General features: G+C 41.0%; 1 protein-coding gene across 1 annotated transcript in view; it reads right to left on the reverse strand.

Moving 5' to 3' along the window:
- The window catches only part of frmpd2 (FERM and PDZ domain containing 2), a 61,646-nt gene that overhangs the window by 37,713 nt on the left and 6,879 nt on the right, over nt 1-17,054 (reverse strand). The window contains exons 2-7 of the mRNA XM_054749047.2: nt 11,859-11,980; nt 11,543-11,706; nt 10,247-10,312; nt 9,980-10,159; nt 9,809-9,884; nt 5,864-5,951 (exon numbers count right to left, since the gene is read on the reverse strand). Coding sequence (XP_054605022.1) covers nt 5,864-5,951; nt 9,809-9,884; nt 9,980-10,159; nt 10,247-10,312; nt 11,543-11,706; nt 11,859-11,979 — 695 coding nt within the window. The 5' untranslated portion in view covers nt 11,980. The remainder of the gene's footprint in view (nt 1-5,863; nt 5,952-9,808; nt 9,885-9,979; nt 10,160-10,246; nt 10,313-11,542; nt 11,707-11,858; nt 11,981-17,054) is intronic.

The raw sequence follows: 17,054 nt of genomic DNA on the forward strand, positions 1-17,054 counted from the left end.
CAGCAGAGGGTTAATAATGCCACATTGTTTATTGTTTACTCACTTAGTAGCAAGGTACATAAGGAAATTTCTGTGAGACTCAAATTGATATAGATTGTTATAGATGTGCATTAAAAAAGTTTGAAGCGAGATTCTAATGTTTTTTTTTTCATGGTGAGAGGAGATCATGGCGGAGAAAATGTAGGTGTTGCAGAATTAATGTTCTCAGTTCGTGGAACTGACACCAACAGCTTCATTGCAGGAAAAAGTGTACACAATCAACGGTGAGTTTAACCTAATTTGGAAGCTTTGTGTCTGTGCGCGCGTGCCTGTGCCTGTTGACCTGCCCAGGGTACCCTTCGTCTCACACTTTGACTGCTAGAGATAGGCACCAGTCCTCCTGCGACCATTCAAAAGATAACTCAAGTTGAAAACGGATGTATGGACATGTAAATTTGTGTGTATATTATAATTTTCTTTTATTTAATCCCCCTCCAAATCCAGGATCGAGCGCCTGTGGCGTGATGTCTTCATGAGTGTTACTGGTCTATATTACTACATCCTGCACTCTCTGGAAGACCAAGACTTGCTCGACATCAGTAACATCCTTCACATGTTTTGTTGCCACTATATTTTCTTGTCTCGCATCCAGGCCAGCCTGGATGTCTTTAGAGATGCGTGGGACAACCATCCAATCAGGACAGAGGAAAACATGACACCAAATCAGCTGTGGCATCTGGGCCAGGCTCTGAATCCTGTTTCTGATCCAGGGGCAAATGTATGTTCTGTTAAAATGACTGATCACATGTCAAGTTGATCCTTAACTATAAATCAAATGTTCAACACTTTGATAATCTACCTCTGCTCTATGCTTCTTGGATTCAAGACAAAATGGCTGTTGAAATTACAGTTCTGTTTGTGTGCACCTCTAGTGGACACTGTCAACTATAATGTCATGACATTACAAAGTCATGACACATCTGCAAGTTCAAAATGCAAGGCATTAGACCTTCCAGATGTGATATTCTCACTGCTGTTTTAACATAAAATCTGCCCATTAATTTAAAAAATAATAATAATTTATGAAATAATGGAGATGCTAGGTTCTGCCTGACATCATAGATGTTAAGTAATTGTTAAAAGGTCATGATAGGGCTTTATTAAATGTGTTTTCTTGAGATTCATTTTGCACAATGCTCGTACACACTTTCTTTTTCCAGGTATACCGCCACCAGAGATTGAATGGGAGGAGAACGGATACATGACTGAACCTCATCCTGGGATCAGTGTCCCTGTACTGGACAGTCCTCTTTCAGATCATGAAATGTTGGAACTGCAGGACAACATTAATCCGTTGCAACATTCAGACTCTTTTGGGAGTGGACATATATCTTCACACTGTCCAGTATGTTGAGAACTTACTTGAGGCTAGATGATTACATGTGTGAAGAAGGAAGGAGAGAGAAGGTAGGGAGTTAGGAAGAAAGAAAATAATGAGACAGGAAGGAAGAAAGTTAAAAAGTGAAGGAGTGGTCCATTTTAAGGTTAATATTCTGTATATTGTTATTCAAGGGATTTGCCGTCGTAAATATGAAATGCTAAAGGATAGACCCCAAAATAGATGTCTAAATTCATTTATAGTTGTGTATTTCCTTAAAGTCTTTGTCAGCCTGATTTATTTTAGACCAGGAATGTATTTGAAAAGGCTGCTGTTCACTTCATCTATGCTACAATTCTTCAAAATGTAGATGTTCTATCATTACTAGTGTTGGTTTAGTAACATGCATCTTCCTGTGTATCCAGCTCTAATAAAAACATTTAAAGGTGAAGCACCTACTTATCAGGAGATCCATTTATTTTTACATGTTATTGTTTGAATTTTGTCTCGTTTCATAACTTTTGCTCAACATTTAAGGGGAACTGTTACCCTGCGATCATCTTCATTACACTTGAAAACTTGTACTATACCTCCGTCCGTCTACTTATTAAATGGAATAACATGACAAGATTCTATCTACTGGTTTTTTGATCAAGGGATGATTAGGTGTTGTGAGAAGATTCTCTATGCTTCTGAGTCTGTGTTAAGTTGCAACTGGACACACATACCCACACACAGTTTGTTCATTTGTTCTCAGAATGAGAATAATGTCTTTTAGAGTTAAAAAGTTATTTTTTTTTCTTGATGTCACTGAAGGCTGTGTTAGAAATATATGCAGCTCATTAAAAGGAAAAGTAACTGATGTAACCAAAAGCCTGAACACAGGAGAATAGAGACACCTGCCAAGATAAAGACCTGGAGCTTTTGCTCCTTTTCAGAGTCACTCCCATGGAATAGGCCTGATGATTTACTAGCTTCTCTTACCTTCTCTGCAGACAATGTTTAATATGAGCTTCAAGAGGTCTCTGCCCCTAACGGGGTTTGCTTTCACTTAGTAAAAATGCATAATTTTTCTGAATAAGATTATTAAGAGGCCACCCATATGGTGGAGCGTTGGTAATGTAATGTAACCGGTTAGATTTGTGTCCGACTTGATGCCGACTTGCTCTGACGTCATGCATACGTAGGCAACGATAACCACTTGAGATCAAGGCGGCCGCAGATTTTGGAGCAAGGCGCTGCAGTTGTTCTCCCTTGGCTGCAAAACCTAGGGGATGACGGGAAACGCCTGGCTCTCACCTGATCTAAGATCTGATCGGTTCATATTTTGATCCAATCATCCGGTGGTAGAACATGAAATGTTAGTTGGTCACATGTATTCTGTAAATCATGTAACGTTAATGATGACAACTATATAGGCCATAAAGAGAAATGTGATTTGTGTTCTTTTGTCATGTTTCCTATGAGCACACTGAACCTACAGCTGCTAACCTTTACTTATTATTACAGTCATGTCTCCATATACAATATATGATATCCACAAGCACGTGAGGATGTGTTTCAGCTGCTAACAGGCACCAGAATTAAAATTGAAAATTGAACAAGTATGAACGCTAACGCGATATCTTCATCCATCTTCACCCCCGAGCTACACATGCAGGAAATTGTGTCCGACTTATGCGCACAGCAGATCTGTTCTGTGACATAAGGAGCCATATGATTGGCTGAAAGCGAACAGCCCTGGCAGAAGCATATATTTGATTGACAGGTTCATTAGCCAATGGTGACGTTTGTTGACCTGCGACGTTAGGAGAGTCTCAAAATTCAGCACACCGATTTCTCTCACGAATGCAGGAAGGTTCACAAATGAGAAGCTGTCCGTGAATGCACCACACAGATTTCACTCACAAACGCGGAAAGGTTCACAAATGAGAAGCTGTTCGTAAATGCACGTTCAGCAATTCGTATGATCTGAGTTTATATTACAAGTGTTCTTACAAATTATATTTGTGAACCACAGAGTGTGAACTTCAGAATTAGCGTGTGCATTTGTGGAAAATGTTGCGTGACTTATTTTTTCACATTATATTTATGAGTCAAAGAGTGTGAATTTCCGAATGAGCGTGTGCATTTGTGTTCCTCCGAATTATATTTGTGAAACACAGAATGTGGATTTCCGAATGAACGTGTGCATTTGTGGAAAACGTTGTGTGACTTAATTCTTATTGAGACTGTTCTGGCCTCATACAAACAGGGGCCAATATTGTTGATTCAGCCAACAGTAGAAGGGTATGAAGAGAGAAAAGTGAAAGTAGAAACTGAAAATGAAGTCGAAGTCCCCGCTCTACCGATGGGCAGAGAATGAGTGTGTGGCAAAGTCCGGCTGCTTCTGGAGAGGTTGAATACTAAATAAATAAATAAATAAAATAAAAAAATTACATATGTGTATGTATATGTGTGTGTGTGTGTGTGTGTGTGTGTGTGTGCGTGCGTGCGTGCGTGCGTGCGTGTGTGTGTGTGTTATATATATATTTATGTATGTATTTATATATGTATATGTGTATATATATATATATATATATATATATATATATATATATATATATATATATATATATATATATACATACAGTATACTGTATATATAAATACAATAAATGATCAAATACGTGAAATGTCCCGTCATTGTGAACCCTGTTATTTAACTGTTTTGCCTTCTTGTGAAGATTGTTGCAAACAGGAACATTAAACTTGATTAACACCAGAGCCATGCGCACTACGCCATTATCTCCATCTCTGTAAATGACGCAAAAACAAATTAATCGGAGCCTTTTCTTACCCTTTCAACATTTTTTAATGTAAAGTTTAGTTCACCACAACGTTTAATTACAACAATCCAATGAGACAGAGCCTGGATTTGTATTCTGAACACTTTAAACATGTTTTAAAAGGAGACGTGTGTGACACGTCAAAAAGCGTCACCTGCTCGACATTAAAACCACTAACCGAGTGAAAAATATCTAAGTACTGTCGACACAGACGGGCTACAAGTTCTGGGTCAATTTTATACAAACTGTTTTATTTATTATCTTCTGTTGAAAGATAACTTTAAGATACATGAGCGACTGGCATTGGTTGCTGTCACCTGTTGTGATTGGTTAAAGCAGCTCTCTGCTGTCTGAGGGTAGGCCACGCCCACAACGCCCCGGCTGCTGTGGCTCCCAGTGTTTTCTTTACTGTCGGAAATGTGTAATAATGGCTCTTTGATGGGAAAAGGTTGCCGACCCCTGAACTACAGCGTCATCAACAATGGTGGGAGGAGAGAGAGGTGCATTTTCTAGCTGGAAATATAGTCACTATTTTGAGTTTGTATCAGCTAAAGAAGAAAATATTAAGGTTCGTTGTACACTCTGTGCTGGCTCTGTGTGTTTTATTTTTTATGAATACTATTTATTTTAAGTGAGGTCAAGAAAAACTGTTTTTATTTTATTTTTATACAAACATGCATTATGTCAGGCAATAGGTTTTAAGTTCAACTTAAAATGTAAGAAGATACGTTGTTGACATTACTGTTAAAAACATTTGCAATAAAGTGAGTGTTGGCAAAACCTGTTGTAGTTTTTATGTTGAGGCAGTGGAGAGTGTTTTTGGTAGATGCTGAAAGTAACTAATAAAGTAACTCGTAATCCAACTTAGTTACTTTTCAAATGAATGAATCAGTAAAGTAACTAAGTTACTTTTTGAAGGAGTAATCAGTAGTCAGTAATCTGATTACTATTTCAAGGTAACTGTGGCAACACTGGCCCCAAGAGAGGTGCTTAGTTCCTTCCAGTTTGAGCATCTTTAGGAGACAAAACTACAACTTTCAGAGGAGCATAGCCACTCGGACACATAGGCACCCATGCAAAATACATGCTTGCTTGCCTACATCCCACAATGCATTGTGGCCTTATGTCACAATCTATTTTTAGCTACGGTAGAGTATGCTATTTTCATAGAAAGCAGGTCATGCCTTTTCACCTTATACGTTTCACCACCCAAGCTGTCTTTACTCAACTGCAACAAGGAAAATGTTGCTTTACATTCTACTACCTCTTTAAAGAGCAAGTCACCCCCTACAAGAAACAAACATCCACTTCCACGTCATGTTTGAAAAATGCAACAAATGTGTTTGCCTGGCAGACTGAGAGGGCAGAGCTACTAACAAATACACACACAACAGGCTCACAACAGCATTGTGACATCATAATGTAGTGCATCTCTTAGCCAATAGCGGTGGCAGATTGAAATTCAAATGTAGTGCAGAGTTTTTACCTGAAGAGGCAGGTGACAGTTTTAGGCAGAATATTTTAATTTTAACTCAAATGCACTAAAGTGCCAAATTATTGACTTCACATGACTACAGCACGATCAGACACTCATTTATATAGTTTATTAGCAAAAAAAGTTGATTTGGGGGTGACTTGCGCTTTAAAGAGGATGCATAAAAATATTCAGGCTTCATACCCTGTAGTATCAGCTGGATAAGCCACTCCTGGAAAGGTTCTGTTGATCTTCTTTTTTAGCGTCCATGTGGAGTTGCTGAAAGACCCCCCTGAAAAACAAATTGTATCTCTGTTATCTTGCTTTTATTAAATATCGTTAAAAAAGGGTATATTTCAGATAAATAACTATGTTGATTTTGTTTAGCTACTAAATAACTACTGGCAGCCGATTAGCTTAGCTTAAAGGTAAGGTTAATAGAGGAGTAAAACACTTTTAAATACGATCAGTCACAGTGAGTTTCACAAGCAGGCAGAACGTGAAAATTGTCTTCAACCCAAATTTTCTATGCTGGCCGCCAAAAGGAAATAGACAAGTAAACACTTGCATCAGAAAAAAACAGTCCGCCCTACATCACACTGTAAAATTGGCATTTATGAACTCACCCCCTTGGCTTATGACTGGGGAAGGCGGCCCAGAGACAGCAGAGCATGTTTTGGCTAAATACTAGCAAAAGCAGCTACACAACGTGAACATTGCACTTTTTACTCAAGATAGAAGAGCAGATGGCAGCAGCGTAGGAGTTGTGTTGCTGTTAGAAAAGGTATGTGACGAAGCTCTTCTGAGGCAGTTTTTATTTTCTAATCATCCAGGGCTTATTAATGCTGTGTCTGCGCTGTTCTTTTCTTCTAAACATGCATGCAAATTACCAGTAATAACGAATCAGAGCTGTTTTTATTTTATGAAATATGAATGCTATCAGTGCTGTTTTCTTTTCTAAACTTGCAGGCACGTTCACCCGTGTTTAAAATTCATTTTGTTGAATTAAAACAACAACAACAAACCTCCGTGTAGCATCTTTCTGTCTAATTATCTTATGTTATGGCGCTGTGCGCCGGAGACCTGCATGCGGCTGCTGCGCCGCGGCTTGTATTTGAGCGCGGCGTGTGTGTAGAAAACTTTTTTTTTTGTTGGTGCGGCTTATATTGAGGTGCGCTCTATAGTCGGGAAATTACGGTACTCACTCAAACAAGGTGCGGGGTCAACCTTTTTACCCTTTCTTGCTTTTAACCCTCTGGAGGCAGGCGTTGCAGATTTGCAACAGTTAAAACCTACCTACCTGGTAACTCCACATATGAGCATTTTTTAACTCAGAAGTACCCCTGAAGGACTTAGTTGTTCGTCCTTTTATCAAAACTGAGCCTGAGAGGGTTAATTGTCACTGTATTCTTCACATTGAAACGTCAGAAGATGCTGGAAGGCATTAAGCCAGCTTAAAGACTTGGTGCAGAAGGAAACAGCTAGCTAAAGCTTTTCAGCTTACGTACTAATTAAAGAAATGAGATAGGACATTTTGAGGCACATTTAACTTGCTTACCTTACTGAGCCTTTTCCTCTATAAACTGTATGCAAAGGATGGATGTGTCCTCTACAAGGTCCCTCTCTTTCAAGACTGTTCGTATTGTTTCACTATTTTTAGTTTTCAGCTTTGATGCAAAAAGGTGGCTTTGAATAACAAGCAGCTACATAGCTTACATAGTCCTTTATGGTACCACTTTGCAATGAGGTGACCCATGTAGGAAGTTTAAAGATATGTTATTAATACATTTTTAACAATGACTAATTTATTTCAGTGATTAATAAGTCTTTATTATACATTCATTAAGGACAAGAAAGAGAGAAAACTAACTGATTTCTTGCAGAATAGTGATCTATTTTCTCTTTCTCACTCCTTTTTAATGCATTTAATGTTTAATGCAAACAATTATAAACGATTTCTAAAGTGTTACAGATTAATTAATAACATCTCTATTGTGAGGAACATGTATTTGAACACCGTGCAATTGTGCAAGTTTTCCCACTTACAAATCATGAAAGGTCTGAAATTCACATTGTAGATGTATTCCCACAATGAGAGACAGAATAAAAAAACAAACAGGAAATCACACTTTATTTGTACTCTAGAGAAGTATTTGAACACTTGGTAATCAGCAAGAATTCTGGTTCTCAAAGACCTGTTACCTGCCAATAAACGTCCACCTCTACTCCACTATTATTCTAATTTATAGCACCTGTCTGAGCTTGTTAAAGACGCCTGTCCACTCCACGGTCAGTCAGACTCCAACAACTTCCATGGGCAAGACCAAAGAGCTTTCAAAAGACACAGAAGACAAACTTGTGGACCTCCATGAGGGTGGAAAAGGCTGTGGGGCATTTGCCAAGCTGATTGGTGAAAAGAGATCAACTGTTGAAGCAAATGTTAGAAAATGGAAGAGGCTAAAGATGACTGTCAGTCTCCCTCAGACGGGGGATTCATGCAAGCTCACACCTGGTGGTGTATCACTGATGATAAGAAAAGAGAGGAATCAGCGCGGAACTACATGGGAGGAGCTGGTCAAAGACGTGAAGAGAGCTGCGAACACAGGTTCAAAGGTCATCATTGATAGAATGCTACGTCGTCACTGGTTAATATTAGGCATTGCATGGAAGGGTCCCCTGTTCAAGTCAGCACATGCCCAGGCCTGTTTGAAGTTTGCTAATGACCATCTGGATGATTCAGGGGAAACATGGGAGAAAGCCATGTGGTCAGTTGAGACCAAAATAGAACATTTTGGCCCAAACTGCATTTGCCATGTTTGGAGGAAAAATAAAGATGAGTTGCATCCCAAGAACACCATCCCTACTGTGAGGCTTGGGGGTGGAAATGTCATGCTTTTCTATTGAGAGAACAGGACGACTGCACTGTATTAAGGAGAGGATGAAAGGGGCCATGTAGCAACAAGCTCCTTCCCTCAGTCAGAGCATTGAAAATCAGTCGTGGATGGGTCTTCAGATATGACAAAAACCCAAAGCACACAGCTTAATGATCAAGGAGTCAGATTCTCCTTCCGATGAACCACTTGCAGTTTTTGCAAGAAAAAAATAAACGATAAGCAAAAATTATAATTAAAGTTTAAACACAATGAAATGTTAATAGAGAGGCAATAATTAGAGAAGCATCTACCGTAAGAAGCATATCAAGGTTCTGGAGTGGGCTAGCCAGTCTCCAGACCTAAATCCAACAGAAAATCTTTGGAGGGAGCTGAAACTTTGTGTTGCTCAGCGACCTGACATATCTAGAGAAGATCTGCGTGGAGTGGGCCAGAATCTTTGATACAGTGTGTGCAAACCTGGTCAAGAACCACAGGAAGCGGTTGACCTCTGTAATCACAAAGAAAAGCTTCTGTTCCAAATACAATCACTGAATTTCTCAGGTGTCTAAATACTTATGTGCAGCTGTGCAATACAAACACAAATGCGATGAAAATGTGATTTTCTGAAATGGTGTTCCTCACATTCTACTGTGAATTTCAGACCCCTCCGAGATTTCTAAGTGGGAGAAATGGCAAAATTGCAGACTGTTGAAATACTTATGTTCCTCACTGTATAAACATCTTACTAGCATTTGAGCCTTGGTATAAAGTTGTACCTCCTTTGCTGATACCAAGCTTAAAAAGCTTAATCTTCTTAAAACAATGATTTACCTCATTTTTTTAGTGTTTAGAGGTTTGATACACTCATTAGTTCTTAGAGAGAGGCCCATGTATCATAAGCTTTAACACAAAGGTCCCCCTCACATTGAACTACAGCTATGGTCTCTTCAACCAATTAGAGCAGGACTGGACTGCAACACGTCCTTCAATGTGAGGACAATCATAATGCTGTCACACTAATCACTAGTCCCTGCTTTATTTCATGTCCTTTCCTACACCACCACGCTATGTGTCAGCAGCACACCATAACACTGATACCACATGACTGTATCACACCATGGCTCCGCCCTAGCATGACTTTCCAACCTCACTACCTCCAAAAGACCAGCAAGAAACTACAGCGTAGTGTAAAGATTTAGCTCGTAGCATAGTCATCATCCAGTGTAAAGGAACAAGTAAATTCATTACACTTGAACAAAATAGATATCTTTCTTACTGTGTAATCTTTCTCTGACCATCTGACTTCGGTCTGTCATTTGGGATCCGTTTTTAGCCACGGACACATGGTCGACCTGTGAAGACATCATGGTCCAGTGCAAAACAATACTTGATTACTAGTTCTCGAAAGGATGAAAAAGACAACGTCAAACGATGAACCACCACTCACTGAGTTTCTGAAGACATCTTCAACCAGATGCCTGATGAGCCGCTCAGTAGGTGGTAGCATGGAGGTCTTGTGGTGAAACTCACATGCCTCCAGCACCGTCAGGAGGTCAGTTCTTCTCACCATCACATCCTCACACATGCTCAGCAGCAAACCCTCCAGCTCAGCGCTCAGCTGCACTGGCTGGGAAGAAATGAATAAGAGTGATCTAGGTAACACACTAGTGCGGAGAATATAGATAACACTGGCTGTGAACGGAGGCTGAAATACCTGGTTTTGAGGTAGATGATAGTCAGCGCACCAGTAAAGAGTCATCCCCAGTGAGTACACAACCATCTGAGGAGCACATTTGTTTATTCAAGCTCAACGCCACAGTCATTTCTACAGAAACAACGTATGCTACATGAATGTGTCAATCATGTCATTTTAAAATATTTTATTTTATTGGGAAAATGTTGTGTTTTAGGATTCATTGCAGACAGAAAATTTGCTCTGGTGATCCCTGAAGGTATTAGACGAAAGAGAAGAAGAGAAGGTTTGTGTCTTATCAGTGGTGGCTCATCCATGGAGTTGCTAGGGTACCACGCTTCAGATGTGGAGGGAGAAATGTTCATCTTTAAATACATTTTCTGGTTAGCATGCTAAACTAACAGAAGCTAATCACTGGCTAGTTCTTACAGTAATGAACTGACTTTTATCCCTAAAAAGACCCATGTGCATCATTAACATATTGGAACTTCAACTGTTTGATTTAATTTATTTATTTTTCCTTATTGTGGATTTGAAGCCATTTTCCAACTATAATTGAATACTTACGCTGGAATAGGAAGGGTTCTCTTTTGGTACATTAGCCTCAATAAAAAGTTGTTTCACCAGCCACCACTGAGTCTTATCTTTTAACATGAAGTCAGTTTAATTTAGAAATATATATTTTTATTCTGAAAAATAGTGTGCTGCTATTTGTCAAAGCTATGGCTATCAGTGTGATCCCAAAAATAGGACAGATCATGATTGTTGAACATGTTTTGGTAACACTTTACAATAAATGTCTTTTTTTTTGTCTTTTTTTTTGTTACTTGGTGCATTATTAAGCATTACCATTGTAATGTCCAGAAATGGTCAGTTTTCGTCTACAGACTGGCCTACATGCCATCGGTCAGCTGCAGACATGAATCTCCCTCTGTGCGTCTGTTAATCTTCCAAGTTGCAGGAAAAGATTCGACACTGCGTGTTTACACTCAGCTTGGCAAGACTTCAACATCATGTTCCCTTCTCAAGGTCCCTCTATGCCAAGCCTGTCTGCTTATCTAGGCCGGACTGGACTGTTATAAGAGGGACTGTTTTCAGCTCGTATGAGTCAATCATTCGTGAAATGGAATAATAATAATGTCTTCATTAACCTGTGCTTAAATCAGTAAGGTTGTTAATATTTGATTTTATAGTTTTAATAATGCTTAATAATGCACTAAGTAACATTAATAAAAGGGCCCATTTTGCAAAGTGTTACCCATGCTTTTATTTTCAGCTCTTACGAGCAACACAGAGACGTTTTCAGAGCTTTTGGACCTTTTCAGCTGCAGCTCTGGAGGAGGCCGTGTGACCCTGCTGGACTTCAGGAGCTGTGAAGGAGGCCACGTCTTCATATCTTGCACAGCTCTTAAAGGCAAGATTTCCATTGGCTGACAGAAGCACAGATCCTGGGCTCAACACACTGCACATGTTTCCTGGACCTAAACAGAGAGTTGACCACAAACTGGTCACCAAGACATTTCAAACTTGTCTCTGTTGCTATGAGTAAATGTTTTCAGCATTTATCTGTTTGGTTGTGACAGAATTAAACCTCCAAATATTCCCTTTAAATACAAACGAGAAAAAAGGTCACCCTTTTTGAAAATATCCAGTAAGGCATCGGTGGCGGCGAGCAGAAGACACCATAGCTCATCCTCCTCCAGCGGAGAACCCCGGACCTCCAACACTTCTGTCAGGGTCACAAATGTGCCCATCCTGTGGGAAACACAGTAGAGATTAGTAGAGTGGTAGTATTGGTAGTAGAGATTTGCTGTTTAACTACTTGCTGACACGTTTCGGCTACACCTGTAACCTTCTTCAGAGCATTGTTGATGTTGGTGGCATCACTTCTGTCTCTTCTGTCTCTTAGCCCATGGGCAGCAGAGGATGATGTCGCCCTCTACTGCTTGCGTCCACCACACCGATGACCATGTCCCATGAACTGACCAGTGTATACACACCTTTGGCCCTGTTCATTGTCCTGGGTCCACATATCCTTATTTCTATCGCTTCCTCAATACATCTTCAGTATTTATGTTTCTCTGTGTTTATGATCTGTCCCAGTCCACTAAATGATTTTCCCAGGAACAGTGGTCTGTTAGGGCTTTTTATTGTGCTTTCTGCCTCCTGTTTCACTGCTCTTGTGTGCCTTTGACTTGTTTCCTTCTCACATTCTTTGTGTTGAATGGGTTTCCTGTTTCTCTTATGTATGTTTTATTGCAGAGATTTCACGGTATTTTATATGACTCCACATTATGTTGGTGGTGCTGTCGATGTTGTTCAGGTGTTAGAGTCTCCTGTTTGTCTTTTTGGAATGACTTGTAACATGTCATCTACGTATCGTTTCCATACTTTTATTTGGGTGGGGGTTGCTGTGGTTGTAAATGGTTCCATTGAATTTGAGGAAGGCGCGAGCAGTAGAAGGCGTCTACAGGTGTAGCCGAAACATGTCAGCAAGCAGGTAAATGATACATCTAATGTGTTCAGAAAAAAACCAAACGACTGAATTGGATAACAACATAGAATGATCTCAAGGCATGGCAAGGCAGCTTTATTTCAAATACAGAGGCAATTCAATGTGCTTTACAATTATCAGGACATGATATGAAAACACATAAAGGCACAAATTAAAATACACATAGACAGAATTACAGTTTAGAGCTAAAGGGGAAGACCAAGTTACAGTGCAGATTACAGTAGAGATGACGCATGATAAGAAACAATTGATTTAAAGGCGGATGAGTACATTAGGGTTTTTAGTTTTGTTTTAAACAACACTAGAGTTGGGGCAGATCTGAGGTCCTGGGGAAGCTGATTCCATATGTGAGCAGCATTGTAACTAAATGCATCTGCACCATGTTTTGTTCTGACCCGTGGTTCTACTAGCTGATTGGGATCTCAGAGCCCTGTTGGGTGTATATAGAGGAATGATATGTGACATGTATTTTGGCCCCATGCCACTGAGTGATTTATAAATTAGTAGGAGCCCTTTGAAATGTATTCTGTGGTTTACTGGTAACCAGTGTAGGATCTAAGAACAGGAGTGATGTGCTTCGTTTTCTTAGTTCTTGTTAAGACTCTAGAAACAGCATTCTGAACAAGCTGCAGTTGCTTTACAGCTTTAATGGGAAGACCAGTTAGGAGACCGTTACAGTAGTCCAGTTGACAAGAAATAAAAGCATAAATACGTTTTTCTAAGTCTGGTCCAGTCGTTTACTTGTTCTTAAAGTGACAGTGTGCATTTTTACCATTAACCTCTGGAAATATCCATCGAAAAGTTGTTGAAAATGAAGAAAATAATGTTCAGTCACTGAAAAATATTGGTGTCTTTGTAAAATATAACCATAAAACTCGGGTCTGAAGTGCATAAGGTGTATAATATGGCTTTTTTGGGACACCATGTTTCCTTCACACCAGCTCAGGGTCCTGAACCTGTCACTGACATCAGATGATTGTCTGGATGTACGACTTATGGAAGATACGTTACCACGTTCAAAAACATTTAGGCAGTAAGAAACTCGAGTTTAATAACAAAACTGCTAAACTCTTTTCGAAACCTATGTGAAAAAACAGAATCCAAAAACAGATGCAATATACAGTATTATGGCCGTGTGGTATTGCCGTAGTATGATGATGTAGGATGACCCTTGAGCAGATCCAGAAAGTACAGCACCACAAAACTAGCATCAGCATCGCATTCTCTCAATGGAACTAACTGAAGGACCATCAAAGTCTGAGGATTCACGCCGAGGTTGCATGCTTTATGCTCCATAGGAAAAAGCATTAACTGTAAAGTTTTTTTAAACTAGTGACAGTCATGGTGATATGGTGTAAAACTATCCTGAAATGCATGTACGTACTGCCCCCTAGCACCAGGAAACTACACACTGTCACTTTAAGAAGACTAACGTTGGATCCCTTTTCCAAAAGGCTACAGATAATGCACCTCTGTACATGATATATATGTCACAATGTATCCTCATACCGAGTCACTTTATACCACCTTTAGGATTCAACTTTTAAATCATATGAAACATCTAAAACAAAATAAAGTGCTCTCTGGCTCTTTCTACCATTGCAGGATGGGTTGCCAAATAGACTTGTCACTCACTGTATTTGATTTTCCTCATGTTATTTTCTCTAAATTTAAATGTTTACTGATGAGCCAAAGTTGCCTGAAGGGTTGTGTTGCTCTAAGCGCTAACTTGGAGCATGTTTGATGCCATGGTACACTTATGTGATTCCTTATCCACATTTAGCGCCAGTCAGCTGAAATAAAACCTACTTACATGCTCATTAAACATGGACGTAGCTCAATTAATGAATCACTCAATCATTAGTGTGGATTCAAAACAGGATCAAAAAAACAACTCAAGAAACACATGCAAAAACATTTTTTAGACACTTAAAATCTAAAGCTATAAAACTATAAAACTGGTTAATTACCCAGCGCTTCACCAGAACACTTACATTTGTTTTAGGGATGGACAATATACTGACATCAATATCGGTATCGGCCAATGTTAGTCATTTTTAAAAATATCGGTATCGGTTTGATAAATAAAACCGGGCCGATATTAACAATCGATATTTTTTCCATCTCGTCTCCATTTGTTTGCCTGTTTCAGAGGGTGAGGGGGGTGATGTGTATTTGTTTAATCATGTGAACAGTGAATGAAATCATCTCAGAACCATAAATGTGTGTGGCGTGTGTACATAATAACGTAAATTCAGCTTTATTAATTTTCATTCTATACAAAATCTGCTGATTTTAGAAGCATTAATGTCAATATATCTGTATTGGCAAATATTGGTTATCGGCCATAACAGTGATCCCAATATCGGATATCGGTATCGGCCCAGAAATTTCATATGGGTGCATCACTAATTTATTTCTTCACTTTGGTAGGGTCAGGTGTGGTCTGATTATAAAAAATATGGCGCCAAAATCAAGTAACTCAACTGAAAGAGAACAGAGATTTAGGAGACGTTAAGTTTAGAATGCTTATGAAACAGTTTGTAAAATGATTTTGATGCAGTGAAACTTTGCAGATTGAAGCTTGTCTTACTTAATCCTTTAAGACCGGCAGGAGCGCCGGCACTCCCATTTGCATATCTGTGTTCAAATGCTTGTAGAACTGAAACTATATAAGATATAACAAAACTTTTTTTTGCATATTAAACCGGAGGAGTTACACTTATATTGCACACACTGAACATGTCGCAGAGCGCTGCATATTTTCGCTAATGAGTTTGCAAAAAACAACCAAAATGTGCAAATATGCACCTACTTCTCCAGGAAGTTTTCCACCACTCAGCAGAAGTATGGCGTGGGTGATCGCGAACTGCTGGCCATAAAATGGGCGCTGGAAGAATGGAGACAGTGGCTTCTGGGCGCTACCCAGCCGTTTACGATTTGGACGGACCATCAGAACCTGACTCACATCCGCTCCGCCAAGCAGCTTAATCCTCGCCAGGCCTGCTGGGTCCTCTTCTTCGATCCCTATGAGTTCCATCTCGCCTACCACCCTGGAACCAAGAATCAGAAGGCGGATGCCCTCTGCCGTCAGTTCTCACACTCCACGTCCACGTCTGAGCCCGCACCGATTCTACTCGATCACCGATTCCTGGCCCCCCTGAGGTGGCCGTTGGAGGAGACTATTCAGCACGCCCTCCGGGATGACCCCGCTCCTCCAGAGACTCCCACTAATCGTCTCTATGTCCCTACTTCTTGCCGCAGCGAGGCGCTTTCCTGGCCCCATTCGTCACACATGTCAGGCCATGCGGGGTTCTCTCTGACTCTTAAGTTCCTCCAGCAGGCTCTCTGGTGGCCACACATGGCTAAGGACATTAAGGAATACACTGGCGACTGTGACATCTGTGCTCGCTCAAAGACAACCAGCCAGGCCCCTGTTGGGGTTCTCAGAGCACTCCCGGTGCCCAGCCGTCCCTGGTCCCCCTGGTGGGCCTGGATTTTGTCACGGGACTCCTGCCAGTCAACAACCTCAGTATGGTCCTCACGGTCACAGACCGTTTCTCAAAAGCGGTCCACTTCATCGCCCTTCCGGGTCTCCCTTTGGCCCGATGCACTGCGGAACTGTTCCTGGAGAACGTGGTGCGCCTCCACGGCTTCCCTGTTGATGTGGTCTCTGACCGGGGTCCCCAGTTTATGGCCCGATTCTGGAAAGCCTTTTGCCGCCTAATGGGAGCATCGGTCAGCTTATCCTCAGGCTATCACCCAGAGACCAATGGTCAGACGGAGCGGATTAATCAACAGCTGGGTCGGTACCTCCGGTGCTTTGTCTCGGCTCAACCCTAGCAGTGGCCTAAATACCTCCTTTGGGCAGAGTTGTCCCACAATCTACACACCTCCTCGTCCACTCACATGTCCCCTTTCGAGGTCTGCTATGGCTACCAGCCCCCAGTCTTCGCCCACCAGGAGCCCGAAGCTGCTGTTCCTGCCGCGCAATCCCTAGTGAGGCGCTGCAAGAACGCCTGGATCAAGGCACGAGCTTCCATCACCCGGGCCAATGCCCGTTACGCTCACCAACATCTCCGCCAACACCGTCCTGGTCCCTCCCATGTTCCTGGGGATAAGGTCTGGGTGTCCACCACGGGCCTCCGCCTCCGTGCCGGATCCAAGAAGCTCGCTCCCCGGTTCCTCGTGCCTTACACTGTACAGAAGGTCATCAACCCAGTCTCGTACCGGCTGCGGTTGCCGGCGAGTCTCCGCATTCATCCCACCTTCCACACCTCCCTGCTCAAGCCCTATGTGAAATCTTCCCTCTTA

Source organism: Nothobranchius furzeri, chromosome 16 (genome assembly GCF_043380555.1).
Source record: "Nothobranchius furzeri strain GRZ-AD chromosome 16, NfurGRZ-RIMD1, whole genome shotgun sequence".
In the NCBI taxonomy this organism is placed as follows: domain Eukaryota; kingdom Metazoa; phylum Chordata; class Actinopteri; order Cyprinodontiformes; family Nothobranchiidae; genus Nothobranchius; species Nothobranchius furzeri.